We start from the raw sequence: 23,186 nt of genomic DNA on the forward strand, positions 1-23,186 counted from the left end.
GTATGTGCACGGTGTGGGAGGCCTTCAAAGTGACCATACGGGGGGCATGTATCGGCCTACAATCGGGTGTGCTCACGTCACTAAGGGATGCCATGACTAGGTTGGAGGGAGAACTGTTGACACTAGAACGCCAATTGGAGGAGCTTCCTGAGGAGTCCTTATTGGCCAGTATTAGGTTGAAAGTCACTGAATATAACGATTGGGCAGACCAGGAGGTTAAATTCCTATCCAAGCACACTAGGGCGCGTTATTACGGCGAAGGGGGGCGCCCAGGGAAAGGATTGGCGGATCGAATAAAGGACCCTTGGGCTAGACACTGTGCTGTGCGAGAGGTACAGGACAGGGAGACCACTGTCACTAGCGCAACAGGTATCCTTGACTGTTTTGCAAAATATTATGAACAGATGTATGAGTATAGGGAACAGCGGGGGAGGAGGAAATAGCACAGTACTTTGAGGACATAGCGTTGGTCAGGCTCTCGAGGGGTCAACAGGAATTTCTAATGCGCCATATAACGGAAGGGGAATTTAGAGATGCAATAGCGGCTCTCCCAAATGGCAAGGCAGCTGGGACGGATGGTTTACCATCTGAATTTTACAAAGAATATGTGGATCTTCTGCTTCCACACCTGGCGATGGTCCTGGAGGAGGCGGTGGAACAGGGCCAGTTTCCGACCACGATGAGAGAGGCGCTTCTGGTGGCGTTGCCGAAACCGGGTAAGCCTCCAAATAGGTGCGAGTCGTATCGTCCCTTATCCCTCATGAACACAGATGTTAAGATCATAGCTAAAGTGCTGGCGACTAGGTTGCGCTTGCTCCTCCCGGTCATGGTATTACCAGATCAATCTGGATTTATTCCCCTCCGGTCTACCACACAATTTGAGAGCTCTATTTGCGGTGCTACATTTGCTCAAGCCGGACGTGGCTGCGGTGGCTGTCATGCTTGACGCCGCGAAAGCCTTCGATTCAGTGGCATGGCGGTACATGATCGCGATATTGCATCGTATGGGAGTACCCTTCTTCTTCACATCCCTAATAACTCTGCTATACACGAATCCGGTGGCGCGCGTAAGGGTAAACGGTCATGTCTCGAAGCCATTCCCTGTGCAGAGGGGGACTAGACAGGGATGTCCTCTTTCGCCTTTACTGTTTGCTCTTGTGATGGAGCCCCTGGCTTGCGTTTTGAGGCAGAGGTATGCGGACGCTGCTCTGAGGTTCCCTCTTCGGTCTCTAGCGGTGTCCATGTATGCCGATGACATGGTCCTATATGTGCGAGAGCCAGCCCGGTACCTTGAATCCATACTTCGTGAATTCATCCGGTTTGGTCATCACTCGGGGCTTTCCATAAACTGGGAGAAATCCATTATGCTGCCTCTTACGGACGTCTCCCTCCCCTTTCCCTTGGAGTTCCCATTGGAGTGGGCGACGGAACCGGTGCGATATCTCGGCATCTGGGTACACAGAGAGCCAAGAAATTATTCGGGCTAATTATGGAGTGGCTATCTCCAAACTTGAGGACCAGGTGGCGCGTTGGACTCGGCTCCCTCTTACATTTGCCGATCGTGTATCTCTGATAAAAATGGTGGTACTTCCGAAATTTTTATATCTCTTTGTGAACATTCCTCTCCCGCTCAAATCGCACTTTCAAAAGACTGCAGTCTTTATTGATTACCTTAACCTGGGCTGGTAAGAAACCAAGAGTGAAGTGGGATGTACTCACTAAGCCATATGACTTGGGGGGCTTCGCCATTCCGGACATGAAACTGTATTTTTTGTGCGCTCAGGCACACTTTGCCTCCTACTGGCTGTTGGCCCCACCGTACACCCCACACGTGGCGCTTGAGGCCAGTGCAGTCATTCCCATACCTCTGAAAGCGATGATAGTCAACACTCACTCAGTGTTTGACAAGGGAGAGGTGGACACAGTGGGATCTACTGCTGCCGCTTGGCGAGAGCTGGGTAGACGAGCAAACAGGCTGCCGTTGTATGCCCCCAGTATGCCACTGCTGTATCACACGGAGATTTCTGTCTCCAGTGAAATTGGAGCGTTACAGACCCTACAGGGTGCGGGGCTCCACACAATGGGGGATCTATTCCCAGGTACCTCATTCCTTTCACTACAGACTATGACTGACCGATCCCCTAACACGGTTATGTCTACGTTTATATATGTTAGACTCCGAGCTGCCATACATTCCTTGTATCCTACATATCCGGAGCAACCATTGGCACTAGGGGCTTTACAGTTGCTATACACCACAACGGACAGAGTTAAACTGCTCGCTAGACTGTACCGAGCTTCACAGGAGGACGAGATGGGGGAGGCGCGGGGCTGGCCAGGGCTAGATGGGACAGATGCCTGCCAGACCCGCTAACTGATGAGGAGTGTACTGAATGCTGCTCCATGACAGGGGGTTATGTGGCCAACGGCAATTTTCGTCTTATCCATTATAAGTTTTTACATCAATGGTATTATACACCAGTCCAGTTGGTTACGTATGGTCTCCGAGATACGGCTCAATGTATTCGGTGTGGTATGGATGATGCAGATTTTGTACACCTGGCTTGGGGTTGTGCACGTGTGTATGCCTTCTGGGTAGCCGTAACTGAGGCACTTTCTAAAATGACGTCGACTGAAGTTGTGATGGATATACGCCTGTGCTTGCTGGGTGTGGCCTCTGGAGTGCCAGTGGGAGTGCGGCGCTTGATAGTGTTAGCCTTACAGTTGGCTCAACGAAGGGTTGCTATGGCCTGGGGAGGGAGACGGGCACCTGATATTCAACTGTGGTTGACAGACATGGCGTATTGTAGGGATCAACTGGTTTGCTATTATGAGGGACTTCCTACACGGTCAAGACCACGTGACATCTGGGGCCCATACACAGCATACATGCTCTCCCTGGCTGATGACGATAGCACTGGTGATGGGAGTGGTGGAGGTGGGGGTGGATCTATGTAACTACACGGGAGTGTGCATATGCCACGATGTTGCCCATGATGTGCTGCCTTCCTTTTCCTTTCGTACAAGTTGTCTCTTGAGAATTGCCTATACTGCCATGTGGCCATACCATGTGTCTACCAATGCCTTGAGATCTATACTGGCTTAGATGATCGAAAACTGCGAGAACTGACCAACGGACTTCATGAACTAATGCATGCTGTGTGTCGCTTACCTAACGAGCTTTTCTATTATAAGACATTGCTACGACCTGGACCGGGCATGTTTGGATGGGGGGGGGGGGGGGGGGGGGGGGGGGGGGGGGGAGTCTGTATTGTGGGTTATAAAATAACAAAATTAGACCGCATTAAACTGTGTATAACACTGCTGCAAGATAGGAGTTGAGCCTGCCATACTAGCTACTGATGACTTTTGCATATTTTGAACAATGTTACCAGATAATGTTGATTTTACACCTCATTTATTTGCTATTGACTTGATTGCAGCCGGCCCAATTACTGGGTTGTAGGCACGCTGCTGTGTAACTGTCACTTGCAATAAAGGTCTTCCAAAAAAAAAAAATGTGCTTAGCGTTGTAATTGGCACTCAGTTTTGAGTCCAATGGTAATGTGGGCCAGGAGATCAAGGCATAAGATCTGTATTGTCATAACTGAAGAACAGTAACACCTTCTTGCCCTGTGATTCCCGAAGCAGTTTACACCCAGACCTAAATGCTACTTTATGGTGCATATAACAGTAAAGCCAGCTACTCTATGTAATACCAGGAATCTTAAAACGGAGTAAGTTGAAAACATGTTGTGGAAACTATGGATAATAAAACACATTTTTCCGAAGTGTGGCACAACAGGATTCATGGACTTAACACTTTAATACCATCAATAAGCAACTATATCCAAATGCATCCTTTCAGATACGCAATGCCCGTCCTTGAATCTCAACTCACTGTCAAAGACCAGAAATTATTCAAGAGGACCCACCTCAAATTCGTTTAATCTCAGTGCCCCCAACGCCCCAATACTGAAACATTTTATTTCCACATGTAGGAAAGTGACACCGCTTCCTAATTAATTGGACGTCCGCCTTGTACAGGGGATAAGGTGAGCACCTATACACAGCTCTCTTTAAGATTAATTGGACAGCAGGGTGCAGGTTTAGTATATCCAGGGAAAAGGTTTCAACATGCCATTAGGATTGTTCCGGATAATGTCTTTCTTTGTACTTACACCAAATTACAGAGTACAACTATGGGTAAGATATTTGTAGCAAGGGAGCACAAAGTCAGTACTGTGCGTCGCTTGATCAATATCCACTTGGTTAACATGCAATTACAACTGCATCAAGAACAGAGAGGAGCCTTAAAGGGATTATTAGACTTATGACACTCCAAAATACTCCCAAGTACACTATGCCTAGTAAATGTCAGCTATAAGCATATGGACAGGCAAAGTGAAAACCATCTCTGGAAACAATGTCCATTACAAGCGATTGCAGAAAGCATGAGGGACTGTGCACGTGGTTGTTTTGCTGATCACACACAGAAGAGTAGGCCACTGACTACTCATCATGCAAAAGAAGTGGCTTATTGAGTGTGCTGGAATTATGGCCATAACAAGAGACAAGGAATCCATCGTAAAACCTGGCATACTCTGTGCGATTAAATAAGATGAGGGGCTTGCTAATATTGTGGATGTAGAGTGTGCTTATTCACATTAAGAACAGTATTCATGTGAGTGCTGGAACAAAGGCAAAGAAAACCAGGAAGACCTGGTTAGTCATTCCTGTTTAAGTATGAGACTTCCATGTACATAAAATGCAGATTCTAAGAAATACCATGACCCTACGGCAAACAGTCTGTCTCTTCAGAGGGACAGAAACAGTTAATCGGTATTGGTAAAGTCGCTGAAATTCAGAAAGGACATTCCTCCTTGCCAGCTTAAGTCATGGGTTTACATGCCATCACAGATAAAGGAACCTTAAAACGAGAAACTTGGAATTTTTGAACAAAGACAAATAAGGGCAAAAATTCACTGAAATATGCTAAACCAAATATGTAGAGTAAAACTATCCAATTTCTCACATGCACCAAATGTAGCCATATATAACCAACAGAATAATTTGGATAGCAAAGTTGGCAAAATGTGACTCAAAACAAGATATGTTGTTAAAGGTACATGAGAGGATTTAGATGTTTTAGCACACAATGGAAGAACATCAACAATGAGAGGAGATCCCTCCGGCAGGCTGAACGTAACTGGAAACAGCACCCATCAGCAGCCCATCTACATCTTCTCGGCCGGTCCAGAAACACATACAATAGGAAAGTCTTCAACTCAAAAAAAGAATTGGAGAACGCCAAGAATAGACCGCGCAAGCTATTCAAACTGGTCAAACACCAATCTAACAAACTGGCTAAAACCTCCAAAGAAACCCCTAAAGCACCAATAACTTGCGAGGAATTTTCCTCTTTGTGACAATATCTCCCCTAGGAAATAATCTTCAATCGGCAACTCTCTCCCAAACCTCACTGGCTCCACCTCTTCTTTCCGCACTGCCTTCCCAGACTTCACCCAAAAATCTAGCTCATTGGTCCAACTTCAAAGTCTACAAGGAACATTCTGTCTCAAATATTCTGTCCTCTTTAAACTCGAACAATCACTACAACGAGCCTCTCCCTTACCCACCGCCTCTCAAGCTATCAAACCCTCTTGGACTGCAATAATCAACGCTTCCCTCCTACAGTGAACAATACCTGACTCTCTTAAAGCCGGCCAAGTCGTCCCTATCTTAAAAAAACCTATGCTGGATCCTACTTCCCCTGACAACTATAGACTTATATCCAACATCCTACTCTTAGCGAAAGTTCTTGAGAAATGCGTACAGCAGCAGCTGAGCCAACACATCACCAACCTCCACCTACAAGATGACTTCCAATCCTGTTTCAGACCTGGTCACAGCACTGAAGCCACCATCACACAAAACATGGATGATGCCTTACAAGCCCCTGACCAAGGCAAAACATTTCTCCTAATCTTCCTTGATCTATCCTCGGTTTTCGATACTGTTAATCACGAAACACTCCTCGAACGCCTTAAACTCAGGATGGGACTGGATGGCACCGTTCTAGAATGGTTCAGGTCCTTCCTCCAGAATCGGTCACAGAGAATCCTAATCAACGGCACCTTATCCGCTCCCACTCCGATCGCGGTTGGAGTTCCCCAAGGATCAACCCTGTCCCCAACCCTCTTCAACCTTTACCTTGCACTGCTCACAGCGGTGCTTCATACCGCCAATATTGCCTACCACATGTATGCAGACGACACACAGATCTACATTAAAATCTCTTCTCCTGAGGACATTCGCTCCCTTGAAGCTGACAGTACACTGGCTCTCCTCTAACCAGCTCAAACTTAACGCTAAAAAAACTGAATTTCTCCTCACCTCACCAAACAAAAACAACCCCGACATTCAAGAATGGTTCAAGGCTATCACCGTGTCAAACTGCACCCCTATCATTGTAGACTCTGCCAAATCACTTGGAATAACCCTTGACGGCAGCTTGAATATGCGTGGCCACATCAATTTGATGGCCAAAACTGCCAGATTTCACTTGAGCCACTTAAGAAACTTGAAACCCTCCTCGACACTACCAACATAAAAATGGCAATCCAGGCGCTAGTCATCTCCAGACTAGAATATGGATGCTCCACCCTCACAGGTCTACCCAAGAGCTTGTTGACCCCACTGAATGCTTGCCTCAACCCCGCCACCAGACTCGTAACTGGTTCAAAGAAATTCGACCACATCTCTCCCCACTTGAAAGCTCTAAAATGCCTTCCTCTCGAGGTCAGGATCCAACTGCAGCTGGCTTGCATCACCCACAAGGCTCTATACTCCAATTCCCCGGCATACAGGGCCCAGAAACTCGTGATATCTGGAGGAGCCAGAAATTCCCGATCTGCCAGAGACCTTTTGCTCCAACCGGTACGCCTGTGGGAAACAAACGTACAATCTAGCTGTTTCCGGGGCCGCTCCTAGAATCTGGATCTTACTCCCGCCTGCCATCAGAAGACTTCCCTCTGGCTTGCTTCAAAAAAAGAAGCCAAAACTTTCCTAATGGGCAAATTCCTCCCCTAACGTTGCATTACTTGCACCTCAGTGTCCCGGTTCCTCCCACTATCTCAGCATTTTCCATGGTCTTCCTGGATAATACTCACTCACCCACCCTGAGACTGCTGTTAATATTTCCTCCTCTGTTTTTTCTTTTCTTTTTCCCCCAGAGGTATCCTGGGATTGAAACTGCCTGCCTCTTTGTACAATTTATCTCCCTGTGTTTATTCTGACTGTATCCTCCCACCAAAGTCCTTTGTTTTCTTCCTATCTATCCTGTAAAGCGATCCGATACCCTCACGGGTCTGGTTCGCGCTCTATAAAACTCTAAATAAATAAAATAAATTATCCCTTTACTCACAAAGAGAAGGCAAGAGGAAGGCTATCTGGAGGCCTGGATAGCGATAACATTCATCACAGAGAATTAGGATTGCTAAAGGTCCTCAGGAATTACATGCCCAAGCTAGGGATGGAGGGCAGGAAGCGATAACTAGGCTCCTCTGATGTGAAAGGGCCACTCCAAGAAAGTAAAAATAAATAGGGTCTTTGGGAGTTTTAGAAGGACCCAGAGCTCACTGATTACACAGCTTCCCCAAGAATCATCTGGCACCACTAGTTTCTCCACAACCTGGAGACAGAATCCAGAATAAATACCCTGTCCACAATCTACAGGAGTCTTAGGGTTGCCGCCTTCTTGGTGAAAATTAATGGACTTTTTTCTTTACATAATGCATTTCATTATAGCTTGAATTCTACACATACCATGTTCTAGTCTTTTAATGTGCCAAGAAGTCATTTATTGTCAAAACGCAGCACAAACTTATGTTGCTAAATAAAATAATGTAATGTGTCAATTCAATATTTATTAAAGATTTGGAAGTCCAATGAGGTCCACAGTAAAATACTGATTTCTCGGACCATCATAATAGAGCCTACGTACCAGGTCTAGATTTTCACTTACATAACATTAGTAGATGTTGACATTTGCCCCAATGGCGAAATAACTAAGGTTTTCAACAGTAATACCATTTAGCTCATAGGCAAAAACAGAGGCCTGAGAGACCTCAACCTAAGTAAGCGACGCATATTTAAGACCATAAAAAAATAGAATAATATGCATCTCATCAGTGTTAGTTAAGATTTTTCAAGCATTTAGGTATCAACACGTAACCACTTTGGTAGAAGATAAAGTTTGGGATTAACAGCTGAAGGATTGAAATAACAAAACATAACCTAGAGGGTGCAAAAAGCAATAAATGGCAGCCAGTTCATGTGCAAAAATAAACCAAAATCCAGCTTTGACAGAGTTCAGTTTAGAATTAGCAACAAGAAAAAAGGAGTAACGAGGCATATACTAATCTGTGCAAAAAGCAATTCAGTAGCAGCCAGTTCATGAGCAAGGTACAGACCAATCTCCCACTTCAATTACATTTTGAGGTTCGCAACGAGAGAGAAAAGTGAGAAACCAACTGTGCAAAGAGCAATAAATAGCAGCCAGAAAATGTGCAAAATACAATCTAAAAAAGGAGAAAATATTAATACTTCATCAAAGAGTGACAGAAACAGGGGTTAACAACCCATTTTAAAAGAATATATAAAAAAATAAAAAATATATACATAAAATCCTTAAAATAATTAAATAGTTTTACACAGACTGCTTCGTTCTTTGGGCAAAAGAGAAACTCACAGGCTGAAGCTACATTTTTAACACAATTTTGTAAAAAAAACATCGTCCGAAGTCAGTGACGGCGAATCGGAACCAATGCTGGATAGAAACAAAAAATTGATCCAAGGTCTGAATGTCTACCTTGCAGAAATTACAAATTCTTCAAATTCTGGGACCCGTTTACTGTCAAGTCGTTTCAAGGTAAAAGACTCATACAACATAAAATGAGCAGTTGAGTCCCATGCTCTAAATTCCAATATAGATATTTCTGTGAGATTCTCTGTGAGTTTGTCCTGGCTATTATCTTTAGGCTTACAAAATGTAAAATCTCTATTATAGCTAATCTTGCCACTTAAGGTTTTAAAAAAAGATTTAAGTTCTAATGCTGGGAGAGTAGTCACTGATTCCTCTTGTACAAAAAGAGTTTTAGTGCCAAAGAGAAATCATGATAGAAGAAGTAGTTCCCTGCCTTCTCACCAAAGATTTCTTGATACATGAAACCTCTAAATGAATCAGGCTCGCTATTTTTTTACTAATATCCCCAACGTAAAACCCTGGATATACCTTGGATATAGGAGCTTATCAATGTAATGTTTCACAAATCATTTAAATTGTTCAAATGAATCTTGGGACCTAAATTAGTGGACCACGTCCACACTAAAAAGTTAGATACAATTTTTTTTCATAAGTTTACACCTTTTTTTATTTTTAAAAAGTCCGCACACCCCAAAATATTAGCCTACTTCTGTGCTCCGGGTTTTTAAAAAGAACAGTTGTGATGAGTTACCTAGTCACAACAATTCTTTATCAGCTGTATCAGTCTATCAGGTTAAACCACCACATTTTGCTGCACTGGCAGCAAGGTGAACCCAACAGCATATGGCAGTGCGGCAAATGGTCTTTATGCTGAATGACTGATACAGCGGAAAGAAAAGGATCTTTTGAAACATTCCTCATAATGCAGAGAATACCTGGTAAACGGTTTACTTTAAAGGCCATCCTTACTTCAGAATCGCGAATCAATCAGGTTTTCGCTTCTCACCACATTTGTAAAAGGTACGTCTCACACACATTTAATACCTACTGTATTACAAGTCCAAATCTGCATCCACTATTTTGTGGGTTGCTGCATCCCCAGCTACACAAACAAAAATTCAGTTGCCCCTGAATATACGATTTCACTGTAATTACATACTTGTTATCTCTAAAAAAAATACTATGTTGAGAAAAATAGAATATACCAACAACTTACTCTGGTCTTACTCCAGTTCTATCACCTGCAAATGGGAGACAAATGAATGTTAGGGAGACAATCTACAAAAGTTGACTGTCAAAACAAAATACAAAGCAACTAATGACAACAGTTCCATTAAAAAGAAAGTATAACACAAGTTAACATATCACAGAGACAGAAGATGAAAAAATGCCTAGAGTAGGTAGCATTTTCTTCCTTTAACATATTACAATTAAGTTAAAACAGCCTTAAAAAAAGAAAGATAGGTAGAAATGCCTTTTAAAATGAAGAAAGCACAGACTGAGTAGATTATGGCCACATAGCAGACGTTAGCACCATTAAGCCATTTGTTTATGTACTGCATTCATGTTTCCAAGTCAAAGGGACTCCCAGATACTTTCCATCACAACTCATTGACATTTGTAGAACACAGTACTACAGAAAAATGTCAGCCCTTAGACACTGAGCTCAATAGACCTTAATTTTCTGTCATCATTGAAGAGATGAAACGTTTAATTTCAAAAAAGGATTAGGCTCCTTTAGCAAATGAAAATGAGGTGGCAGGATAATGTTACTTACCCAGTAAGCATCTGTTCTTGGCATGTAGAGTTGTAGATTCAAAGGCTTAGCGTACTCCTGCCATCTAGTGTTAGGTCCGGATGTATGCAAGTTGTTTTTCTTCGAAGAAGCCTTTCCATTCACAAGGTAGGCAGCGACTCCTTTCGCTGATAGTGCGCATGGACATCAACTCCATTGTTAGATTGTTTTCCAGCAGAGAGTAAGAATGAAGTGAGTAACGGTAGAATAGAGATGTCCATGCATATGTATGTAAGTAAGTTGAACTACAACAGGTATTCGTACACAGGGAGGCGGCTGAGCGCATATGAATCTACAGCTCTATATGAAAAGAAAAAATGCTTACTGGGTAAAATTATCCGTTCGAGGCATGTGAGCTGTAGATCACATGCTTTGCATGGACTATACAGCAGTGTTCTCCCAAAGTGGCGGCTAACCTGTAGCTGTGGCAGTTGTCTGAAAAAGTCTTTCAAGTACTGCCTGCCCTACATTAGCTTGTCCCGCTAACATATCTACACACGAGTGCTTGGGGAATGTGTGCGGTGTAGACCATGTTGCAGCTTTACAGATGTCAGCTATGGGGAATTTTCCTAAGAAAGCCATAGTAGCCCCTTGCTTGTGGGTGGAGTGCGCTCCAGGGGGTATTGGTAAAGTCCTTGCTTCTGCATAGCATAGTTGGATACATTTAACAATCCACCGAGCAATACCCAATTTTGAAATAGGATTGCCTTTGTGGGGTGGAGCAAAAGTCACAAAGTTGTTTAGCATGATGAAATGGTGTTATTCTCTCTATGTAATACAGTAAGGTTCGTCTAACATCTAAAGTGTGTAGAGCCCGTTCTGCCACGGAATCTGGCTGAGGAAAGAACACGGGCAACTCAACAGATTGATTTATTTGAAACGCACATACCACTTTGGGTAGGACCTTGGAGTTAGTGCAAAGAAGCACTTCATTTTTATTTATTTTTCATTTATAAAGTTTTATATAGCGCGAACATGATCCTGAAGGATATCAGAGCGCTTTACAATTTGAGGGAGAGGAAGGTAAAAGTTGCAGTACAATCATCAAAGGGATAACAACCCAAACAAATCAAATATGCACATCAAACAAGAAGGTTACTATCGAAGGGACAACAAGGGTAAGATAATGATTGGAACATAGCGAACAACTGTTTGTGGTTGTGAGAAAAATATTGGCAACTCTACAGACTGATTGAGATGAAAGGGAGAAATAACTTTAGGAAGTATTTTTGGATTTGTCCTGAGAACCACTTTATTATGAAGGAGTTATAAAAATGGTTCTTGAATAGTAAGTGCTTGTAGCTCACCGACTCTTCTAAGGAAAGTAATGGCCATTAGGAAAGCGACTTTCCATGTGAGAAATTGCAATTTTGTGGAGAGGTTCGAATGGAGGACCCATTAGTCTTGTGAGAACAATATTTAAGTTCCACACAGGTGAGGGTGGTACTCTGGGTGGAATTATTCTTTTGAATCCTTCCATAAAGGATTTGATGGAAGGTACTCTGAATAGTGACAAATGTCTGTTTGGTAAGTAGGCTATTATAGCAGCAAGGTGTAACCTAATAGATGTGTATGCAAGGTTAGACCTTTGGAGATGTAACATGTAACCTATGATGTGTTGGATAGACACATCTAAGGGATTGATGTTGTTATTGTTGCCGTATATGACAAATCTTTTCCACTTGGCTGCATAGCAAGCTGTAGTGGTGAGGCATCTAGCTTCTCGGAAAACATTCATGCAGTCAGGGGGAAGGTTAAGGTAACCAAACTCTAGGACTTCAGGAGCGAGAATGCTAGGTTAAGCTGTGCCGGATCTGGGTGTCTGATCTCTCCTTGGCTCTGGCTTGGGAGGTGTAGGGAGAGGAAGTTTTTGGTGCAGGACTACAGATAGCTCTAGTAATGTGGTGTACCACGGTTGTCTGGCCCATGTTGGAGCAACTAGGATGAGAGTCAGTGAGTGTTGCTGCAGTTTGCGCACTACCAGTGGACTGAGTGGGAGAGGCGGAAAAGCGTATGCAAATCTGCCTGACCAATGCATCCATATCGCATTGCCTTTGGACAATGAGTGTAGATAACTGGCGGCAAAGCTTGGGCATTTGACGTTTTTGTGTGTGGCGATTAGATCTATCTCTGGCTGTCCCCACAACTGGAAAAATGGTTGAAGAACTTGCGGATGAAGTTCCCACTCATGAGTATGTTGCGTTTGACAACTTAACAGATCTGCTATGCTGTTTTGGACTCCTGGAACGTGTTGGGCTAGGAGAATTTTTTTGGGAGGAATAGCCCATCTCCATATGCTTCGTGTTAGTTTGGAGAGTTGCAGGGAGTGTGTCCCACCTTGTTTCTGTATGTAATACATTGCTGTCATATTGTCTGTACGGACTAGGTCAGCTTTGCCCAGAATGTGTTTCTGGAACGATTTCAATGCTAGGACTATGGCTAGTAACTCTAGGTGATTGATGTGGAGCAACCTTTGTTTGGGTGTCCATCTGCCCTGTATGGTATGATGGAAAAGATGAGCTCCCCAGCCAGAGAGCGATGTGTCCGCTGTTAGCACAATCTGTGGAACTGGCTCGATGAACGGTTGCCTTTTGGAAAGGTTTTTGGTGTTCTACCACTGCAGAGCGTGATGCGTGCAACCATCATCCAACACCAGATCGGTCAGCTGACCTCGAGCTTGGTTCCATTGACGTGCTAAACATTCTGGTAGGGGACGCATCTGGAGTCCTGCGTGAAGTACTATGAATATGCAAGATGCCATCATCCCTATGAGTTGCATGAACACTCGGGCTGGAAGAGTGTCGCGGCTGAAACTTTGTGACGAGGCTTTGTATGCTTGCTATCCTGGCTGCACTGGGATATGCAAGTGCCTTTGAGGTATTTATTGTAGCCCGAGGTATTGTTGTATGTGGGACAGTTGTAGGTGAGACTTTGGTGGTTTATGGTGAACCCCAAGTCTTGCATCAGTTGGATTGTGGCATGAGTGTGGTGTACATACTGGTTGTATGGCTTGGCTTTTATGAGCCAGTCGTCTAGGTAGGGGTAGAAATGAATATGCTGCCTTCTTAGCTGAGTAGCTACTACTGCTAGACACTTGGTGAAGACTCTGGGTGCTGTGCTGACTCCGAATGGGAGTACCTTGAAGTGATAATGCCGACCGTCCTCTACAAACCGGAGATATTTCCTGTGAGAGGTGTGAATGGGAATATGAAAGAAGGCGTCCTTGAGATCTAGAGTGGCAAGGAAATCGCCTTGTGCGAGCAGAGAAAGGACATGTTGAAGCGTGACCATGTGAAAGTGGTCTGATTGTATGTAGAGGTTTAGGGGTCTGAGGTCTAGAATGGGACTCAGAGATCCCTACTTCTTTGGAATGAGGAAGTACAGGGAGTAAACCCCTGTGTTTTGTTGATGCAGGGGACCTGGTTCTATTGCATGTTTTTGTAAGAGGGAGATTACCTCTTGTTTTAGTAGTGATAAATGCTCTGTTGACATTGGATGTTGTCTGGGTGGTATGTTTGGGGGGGTAGAGGCGAGTTCTAGACAATATCCCAATTGCACGATTTGTCTCGCCCACCTGTCGTGATGTTGTCCCAGACAGGAAGGAACTGTAGCATTCTTTCCCCGACCAGAGTGGAATGGTTGAGGGGAAGGAAGTCATTTGGTAGGGGTGGAGGCAGAGCGCGTATTGTTGGTCTTGCCTCTAACCTCCTCTTTGATAACCTCTGGTAAATGTGGTCTGGGTGGGAGGTTTATAAGAGGTGGAGTGGTTGTCAGAGGAGCAGCCTCTGGAGGTGCCTTTGCAAAAGGAGCAAAGAAAAGAACGTCTGGGAGCTTGTAATTGCAAGGCTCTCATTGATTTAGCCGTGTCAGTGTCTTTTTCCATCTTCTCCAGAGATGAATCCACTGTAGGTCCGAATAAGTGTTTTTCGTCAAATGGCTGATTAAGGATGGAAGTTTGTACTTCAGGTTTAAAGCCTGAAATGCGTAGCCAAGCATGTCTATGCAGAAGGACACTTGTTTTGATAGCTCGGGAGGCGGTGTCTGCTACATCTAGAGCGGAAGGGATGGAGGTGTTCCTAATAAGCTTACCCTCCTGTATGAGGTTGTTGACATTTGTTTTATATATGTCCGGAAGTTGTTGCAATAGAGTCTTTAGTTTGTTGTAATGTGCTCTATCATACCTAGCTAACAGAGCTTCAGTGTTGGCGATACGCCACATTTTAGCTGCTTGTGGCGCTGTACGTTTACCACAAGCATCCAAGAGTTTGGACTCTTTGTCGGGAGGTTGAGCGTCCCCTGATATTTGCGAGTTAGCCCTTTTCCTGGCGTTAGAGACCACTAAGGAGTCTAACGGTATGTGGCCCTTAATGTATGCCGGGTCTGCTGGGGCGGATTTATATTTTTTCTCTATCCTGGGGTTAATAACCCTAGCTCTAACCGGATCTTTAAACACTTCCGGTGCATGTTTAATTACTCCTTTGAGCATAGTTAGAATGGAGGCGGACTTATGTGAAATATCAAAAGTGTCTATTAAAAAATACTCTTCCACAGAGTCTGTGTATAAGTCAACCCCATTGTATTGTGCAGTTCTGTGAATGAGCTGGTTGAAATCCATGGTATCCTCTGGAGGGGGAGGTCTAGAGGGGTAGATGTCGTCTTGTGGTACGTTAGGGACATCGGGCGTGTTGTAATCGTCCCAGGGGTCTGGGGAAGAAGGTGGACTAGGATGCCCTAGTGGCTCATCATCTGCACCCTCCCCTTAGAGGTGTCATCATCGGCTACTGGTGGAGGAGATGGTGTAGGAGACTGGTGTGGTGGAGAGGGTGGAGGAGAGGGTGGAGGAGGAGGAGGTGGGGAGGAAGTGGAGAAGGGATCCTGAGAGGAGATGTAGCAATGTCTCTCATTTTGGGTGGTGGAGCTGGTATAGGCGTGTCTAGTGGTTTCTTTTTAGAACTGAGAGTCAGCTGGCCAGTCTTTGGGTCTTTCAGAGGAGTTTTTTGGGTGGGATCTGGTTTGCAAAGCTCTTCTGCTGGAGGCTGGTGTTTTGGCGCCAGTTTTTTCGGTTCCGAATGCTTGTGTGGCACAGACAGTGGAGCGGTTTTATGCTCTTTAGGCTTCGAACCGTGATGTTTTACAGTGTCTGTACGAGTGTGCAGAGGTCTTTTTCGGCTCCAAAGGTTGAGAGTGTATTTTTCGGTAGCGGTTTCTTGCTCGGTTCCAATGGTTTCTTCAGAGTCGAGGGATTGGAGCCGGTTGGCTTTGGTGCAGAGGCAGTAGCAGGCACTGAGGAGGAGGAAGAAGACAATGGCTTCTTTTTCGGTGTCGGGGCTTTGACACGGACGGCAGGCTGGCTCGAGCTTTATTGGCCTGAAGGTTTAGTTGTGGACTTCTTTGCCGGGCCTGGAGGTGGGGCATGAGAAGTACTGTCTGGGTGTGCACATGATTCAGAAAAGGGGGTGGTGATGAACAGAGTGTCTGAATTAAGCAGACCATTCTTACCCAGTCCAAAGATCAGGGCTTGATCCAGCACCGTTTTTTAGCTCGCTGCACCATCCCAGCTCAGAACTTGGCTATATGCAAATTAGTCTGACCCTGGCCCAGTGCATCATGGGAACAGGGCAGACCAAACTACCAAGCCAATTCTTATACTGGGAAGGAAACAAGCACCTGGGCCCGAAGGTGAAGGTGTGACCGAAAACCTTTTAGATGTTTGGGGGAGGGGGGTTTTGACGTTAGTTCTTGCGACCCGCTGTCCAGGAGTGATCTTCGACGTCGGAGTCATCAGCTTCGTAGTCTTCTTCGACCCGCTCCTGTTCTGGTACATAGACGCCCTCCTGGAAGACGTCGTCGGGAATGGATGTTGACCAGCGAGCCAAGCTTCTTCGAGCTAGACTATCTCGAATGGTCTTCTTGGAGCGGAATGTGGCGCAAGCTGGACAGTCTTTGTGGAGTTGGAAAAATGGTTCCTCTATTGTTAGTGCCTGAAGCTCACCCACTCTCCTCAGTGATGTAATAGCAATGAGGAGAGCAACTTTCCAAGTGAGAAATTGTAGTTCACATTTATGCAATGGCTCGAAAGGTGGACTGATTAGTCTGGTAAGGACAATGTTAAGAATCCACACTGGAGCAGGTGGAAGTCTTGGCAGAATATTATTATTATTATTATTTTTTTTTAACAGACCCGAGGGTACCCGGTATCAGATCGCTTTACACGAGCACCAGTTGTGTTACATGAGAACACATTAGTTTTTGTTAGGCAAGGGGAGATTAAGTGATTTGCCCAGAATCACAGGATGTTGCGTGTCCTTACCGAGACTCGAACCTGGTTCCCCAGATTTGAAGTCGACCGCCCTAGCCGTTAGGCAAACTCCTCTCCCCTTTTAAGTACTTCCATTAAAGCCTTGATAAAAAGGTATTCTGACAAGGGACAGATGCTATCTATTTTGAAGGTATGCTGCTATTGCAGCGAGATGTAAGCGTATGGATGTACAAGCCAATGTAAGTGTAGTAAGTAACAAATGATATTTTGAATGGAAGCATCCAACAGGTAGATATGGTTGTTATTGAACAAGTTACTTACCTTCGGTAACAATATATCTGTAAGAGACATAGATCAGTTATAGATTCCTTACCATGTGAATTACCCCCAGGCGTCAGACTGGCTTCAGAGAATTTAATCATCGAAAGGTTGCATCGGTCGGCTCTGCGTTGGTGTCGGCGTCGTGGTCGCCGGATTGACTTTGTGGCATCTACTTAAGACGTTGCCCTTGTGCACTGAAGTCAGTTCTTATACACAACATACCAAGCCAGAAGCGCATAGCAATGCAAGACACTGACCACTGGTGCACAAAACTAGGGCCCTGAAAGGAAGTCCTTAACCCTAGAAGTCCGTTCACAGAACGGGGAGGATGGGTGGGGCGGTAAGGAATCTATAACTAATCTATGTCTCTTACAGATATATCGCTACCGAAGGTAAGTGACTTGTTCATCTGAAAGAGACAATTAGTTCTAGATTCCTTACCTTGTGAATAGATACCCCAGCAATACCAACCCCGGAGGCGGGTCTGCGAACCAAGTTCACACCAGAAAGTCCTAGAGAACAGAAACGGCCAAAGAAGCTGTCCCTCCGGACTTGGCTGTCCAGGCAGTAGTACTTTGCAAATGTGTGCAAAGTTGCCCACGTAGTTGCCTGACAGATGTAATTAAGAGGAACATGTCCCAAAGCAGTAGTAGCTGCAGACGCCCTGGTGTAATGGGCGTGCAGCCCCACTCGAGGCTTCTTTGCCAATGAATAACAAGCTTTGATGTACAAATCAACCCACCAAGAGATGGTCCGTTTGTGCACAGCCCAACCTTTTTTGGCACCCAGGTAGCGGAAAAAGAGCTTGTCATCCACCCGGAATTGTTTTGTGCGATCTAAATAAAACGAAAAGTGCACATTTTGGATCCAGCCAGTGGAGACTCTCTTCCTCTTCAGAAAGATGCACAGGCGGAAAAAAGGTGGGCAAAGTGATAGTTTGACCAATGTGGAAAGAAGTAACCACCTTGGGAAGAAAGGAAGGTCTGGTTCTTAGGACGACCTTGTCCAGATTAACAGTCAGAAAAGGAGATTTTGAAGAGAGCTTGAAGCTCACGCACCCTGCAAGTAGAGCTGATGGCAACCAGAAAGGCAGTCTTTAAAGTAAGATGTCTGAGGGGACAGTTATGGAGAGGCTCAAAAGGAGAGAACATAAGGTAAGTAAGAACCAAGTTCAAGTCTCACTGAGGTATTACGAAGGAAACAGTAGGAAAAAGAGGAGTAATGCCCTTAAGAAACCGATTTACAACAGGGGACTTGAAAAGAGTAGGCTGATCAGGCTGAAATGGCAGAGAGGTAGCCCTTAATGGGGCCCTGAGCAGAGCCCTGCTGGGCCAAAGCAAGAAGGAACAGAAGCAGAAGGCGCCCCTTCCGTAGCCACGAAAGGGGCGAAAGGCAGACTGTGAAGGACGAGTGGTGGAGAGGCCCAAGGACTTGGCCGTAGCCCGAGAGTCCTGGAAGCCCTCTAGTGCACTGTCTGCCTTGTCGCCGAATAGGCGACGGCCATCAAAGGGCATGTCCATCAGTGTACTTTGGACATCTCCAAAGAAACCAGTCAACCTCAGCCAGGCGTAGCGTCGAATGGCTACAGACGTTGAAATCATTCTGCCTAGTGAGTCGGCAGTGTCCAGTCCACAACAAATTGCAAATGCTACTTACCAGTATGCATCTGTTCTTGGCATGTAGGGCTGCTGACATTCATATCTGTGCATAGTCCGCCACCTAGTGTTGGGTCCGGATGATTGCACATTGTTGTCCTGGAAGAGTCTTCGAAGTATCACGAGATAGGTGGCTCCTCCCCTGGACTACAGTGCGCATGGGCATCGCCTCCATCCCCAGATTGTTTTTAGCCATAGGCAGAGATGGAGTGAAGAAGTGAGTGATGACCATGCTATGAGCATATGTTTGTATATGAATACATACTGCAGCTGCTACAGGCGCCGGGGAGGAGGGTGGGCGATATGAATGTCAGCAGCCCTACATGCCAAGAACAGATGCATACTGGTAAGTAGCATTTGCAGTTCGAGGCATGTGGGCTGCTGAATTCATATCTGTGCATAGAATACATAGCAGTCCCTCCATTAGCGGCGGCCGCCCGTGCCAGCTGCAGCAGTCTGAAAAAGCGTTTTTAGAACAGCCTGACCAACAGCTGCCTGTTGTTTTGAATGCACGTCTACACAGTAGTGCTTAGTGAAAGTATGAGTGGTAGACCATGTGGCTGCTCTACAGATGTCTTCTAAGGGAATGTTACCTAAGAACGCCATAGAGGCCCCCAACTTCCTAGTGGAGTGGGCCCTCGGTGGTATAGTGAGAGTGCGCTTTGCTTTAGCGTAGCAGATCTGAATGCACTTTACTATCCATCTAGCTATTCCTGCTTTGGAGATTGCATTTCCCTTGTGTTGTGTGGCAAAAGCAACAAAAAGTTGTTTGGTTTTGCGGAAATCTTTTGTCCTGTCCACATAATACATCAAGGCTCTCTTCACATCAAGGGTGTGGAGCATCCGCTCCGCCAGCGTCTCTGGGTTTTGGAAGAACACCGGCAATTCAATAGTTTGGTTTATGTGAAACTGCGAGACCACTTTGGGTAAGAACTTAGGGTTAGTGCGGAGCACCACCCTGTTGGCATGTACCTGGAAGAAGGGTTCTTGGATGGTGAGCGCCTGCAGTTCGCTAACCCTCCGTAGCGATGTGATTGCTACCAAGAACGCCACCTTCCAGGTCAGAAACTGCAGCTCGCAAGAGTGTAGTGGCTCAAAGGGAGGACCCATCAGCCTTGTAAGAACCACATTGAGGTTCCATTCCGGAGCTGGTGGAGTCCTTGGTGGAATGACTCTTTTGAGGCCTTCCAGAAAAGCCTTGATAGCAGGGACCTTAAAGAGTGACAGGTGTTGCCTATTTTGGAGGTATGCTGCCATAGCCGACAGGTGAATGCGGATGGAAGAGTAAGCTAGATTACACCGATACAGGTGAAAGAGGTAACATATGATGTTTTGAATGGAAGCGTCTAGCGGGTCAATGCTGTGCTCCACGCAGTAGACGACAAACCTCTTCCATTTAGCCGCATAACAAGCTCTAGTAGTGGGCTTTCTCGCCTCCCGAATGATGTCCATGCAATCGGGAGGAAGATTGAGGTAGCCAAACTCTAGGACTTCAGGAGCCAGATCGCCAGGTTGAGCTGTTGCGGATCTGGGTGCTGAATGTCGCCATGGCTCTGCGTCAAAAGGCTGGGAGTGAGATGAAGCCTTTGATGCGGTACCACGGAGAGTTCCAGAAACGTGGTGTACCATGGTTGGCGAGCCCACGTTGGAGCAACCAGGATGAGCGTCATCGAGTGTTGCCTGAGCTTGCGTGCCACCAGCGGTATCAGAGGTGCTGGGGGAAAAGCGTACGCAAATCTGCCTGACCAGTTCATCCACATCGCATTGCCCTGTGATTGGGGGTGTGGGAACCTGGCGGCGAAGCTTTGGCATTTTGCGTTCTCCTTTGTGGCGAACAGGTCTATCTCTGGATGACCCCACCTTTGGAAGTACGGTTGGAGTACTGATGGATGTAACTCCCACTCGTGCATCTGATGGCTGTGTCTGCTGAGCAGATCCGCCATCTGGTTGTCCTTGCCTGGGAGATGTTCTGCCATGAGGAAGATGTTCCTCTGAATGGCCCACTTCCACATGCTCTGAGCCAGATGAGACAGCTGTGGAGAGTGTGTTCCCCCCTGCTTCTGGATGTAGTACATGGCCGTCATGTTGTCCGTCCGGATCAACACGACCTTGTTGCACAGATGTACTTTGAACGCCTTTAAGGCCATGAAGATTGCCATCAATTCCAACACATTGATGTGCATCTTCCTTTGCTGAAGTGTCCATAGTCCCTGCACCGTGTAATGGAGTACATGCGCTCCCCATCCCTGGAGAGAGGCGTCCGTTGTCAGGATGATCTGTGGGACAGGCTCTTGGAATGGTCGGCCCTTGCAAAGGTTCAGTGGATTCCACCAATGCAGAGAGTCGTACGCCCGACCGCTCACCAACACTAGGTCTGTCAGTTGCCCATGAGCCTGAGTCCACTGACGTGCCAGGCACTCCTGAAGCGGACGCATATGTAGTCTCGCGTGCGGGACAATGGAGATGCAGGAGGCCATCATGCCTATCAGCTGCATGAATACCTTCGCTGGAAGCGAGGTTTGGGGTCTGAATCTTTGGATCAGCGCCTGGATACTGGCGATTCTCACCGAACTCGGCTGCGCAGTGGCTGCCAGAGTGTCGATTGTCGCGCCCAGATACTGTCGCACGTGGGCGGGCTGGAGATGGGACTTTGGGTAGTTCAGAGAGAATCCCAGATCGTGCAGGAGGTGAATGGTGCGTGACACGTGGTCTACGCACTGCTGTTCCGTCTTTGCCTGAATAAGCCAGTCGTCTAGGTATGGAAAGACATGGACGTGCTGGCGACGGAGATGCGCTGCTACAGTCGCTAGGCATTTGGTGAAAACTCGTGGTGCCGTGGTGACCCCGAACGGCAGGACTCTGAACTGGTAATGCTGGTCTAAGATCTTGAATCTGAGATACTTCCTGTGTGATGGATGCAGGGGAATATGGAAATAGGCATCCTTCAGATCCAGCGTTGCTAGGAAGTCCCCTCGTTGAAGCAGGGGAAGCACCTGCTGCAATGTGAGCATATGGAAGTGCTCTGAGTTGATGTACCAGTTCAGGGGCCTGAGGTCCAGGATCGGCCTGAGTGATCCGTCCTTTTTGGGGATTAGAAAATACAGGGAGTAAACCCCTGTTCCCCGTTCTTGCAATGGAACGAGCTCTATCGCCCCTTTTTGCAGCATGATTAGTACTTCTTGCTGCAACAAGGTCAAGTGCTCTTCGGACATAGCACGGCCTCTTGGCGGTATGTCCGGTGGAATGGACGTAAGTTCTAGACAGTACCCGTACTGGATAAGGGACCTCACCCACCTGTCCGTGGTGATGGACCTCCACGCCGGCAGGAACTGCTGTAGTCGCCCCCCGACAGGTGTCGTGTGATCGGGGGGAAGTGACAAGACGTCACTGCTTGTTGGAGGCGGTGGACCTGGAGGCATTGTTTCCACGTCCTCTGCCTTTGATATTATTGCCTCTGTAGCCACCCCTGCCCTTGTTGTTGTTATACGAGGACTGGGTGTTACCCTTGTAATATTGCGTGGGCTGGGATGCCTGGCCTCTTGAGGTGCCTCTTGAATTGGAGCGGCGAAAGGAACCACCCCGAAACTGCTGACTTTGTAAAGCCCCCATAGACTTGGCAGTTTCGGTATCTTTCTTCATTTTTTCTAGGGAGGCATCCACCTCAGGGCCGAACAGATGGTCAGGATTCACCGTTTGACCCAGTAATGTGGTTTGTATATCGGGCTTGAACCCGGAAATTCGAAGCCAGGCATGGCGTCTAAGTAACACGCTTGTATTGATAGCCCTGGAGGCAGTGTCTGCTACATCTAGGGCACATTTGATGGATGCATTAGTAATGAGTTTACCCTCCTGAATGAGCATCTCCCCCGCCTCTTTGTATTGGTCAGGCAAGTGTTGTAGGATGGCCTCTAAAGTGTCATAATGGGCCCTATCATAACGTGCAAGCAGGGCTTGGGTGTTAGAGATCCTCCAGATGTTTGCTGCCTGTGCAGCAATGCGTTTGCCTGATGCCTCAAAGATTTTTGACTCTTTGTCTGGGGGAGGAGCATCACCAGTAGACTGCGAATTCGCCCTCTTTCGTGCGTTGGACACCACCAGGGAGTCCAATGGCAAATGTCCCTTAATATACGTGGGATCCGTGGGCGCCGCCTTATACTTCCTGTCGATGCGAGGATTGACCACCCGCGCCCGGGTGGGCTCCTTGAATACCTCCGTGCATGCTTCAGCACTCCTTTGAGCATAGGTAGCGTCTTGACTTGCTTCTCGGCTACCGAGAAGGTGTCGACTAAGAAGTCCGCATCCACAGGGTCTGAGTGCAGTTCGACGTCATGGTTCGCTGCAGCTCTCTCTATTAATGCATTAAACGCCGCCGAGTCCTCCGTCGGGGAC

At 46.4% G+C, this 23,186-nt stretch overlaps 1 protein-coding gene across 5 annotated transcripts in view; it reads right to left on the minus strand.

The window, feature by feature from the left end:
- Positions 1-23,186, minus strand: part of NUP58 (nucleoporin 58) — a 504,014-nt gene that overhangs the window by 344,498 nt on the left and 136,330 nt on the right. For all 5 annotated transcript variants that reach the window (XR_015299350.1, XM_086935184.1, XM_086935186.1 and 2 more), the window contains exon 7: positions 9,984-10,008. Coding sequence is in view for 4 of the 5 variants with exons in the window: in XM_086935184.1 (XP_086791310.1) it covers positions 9,984-10,008 (25 nt within the window). In the remaining variant the exon portion in view is untranslated. The remainder of the gene's footprint in view (positions 1-9,983; positions 10,009-23,186) is intronic.

This window comes from Lissotriton vulgaris, chromosome 8 (genome assembly GCF_964263255.1).
Source record: "Lissotriton vulgaris chromosome 8, aLisVul1.2, whole genome shotgun sequence".
Taxonomy (NCBI): domain Eukaryota; kingdom Metazoa; phylum Chordata; class Amphibia; order Caudata; family Salamandridae; genus Lissotriton; species Lissotriton vulgaris.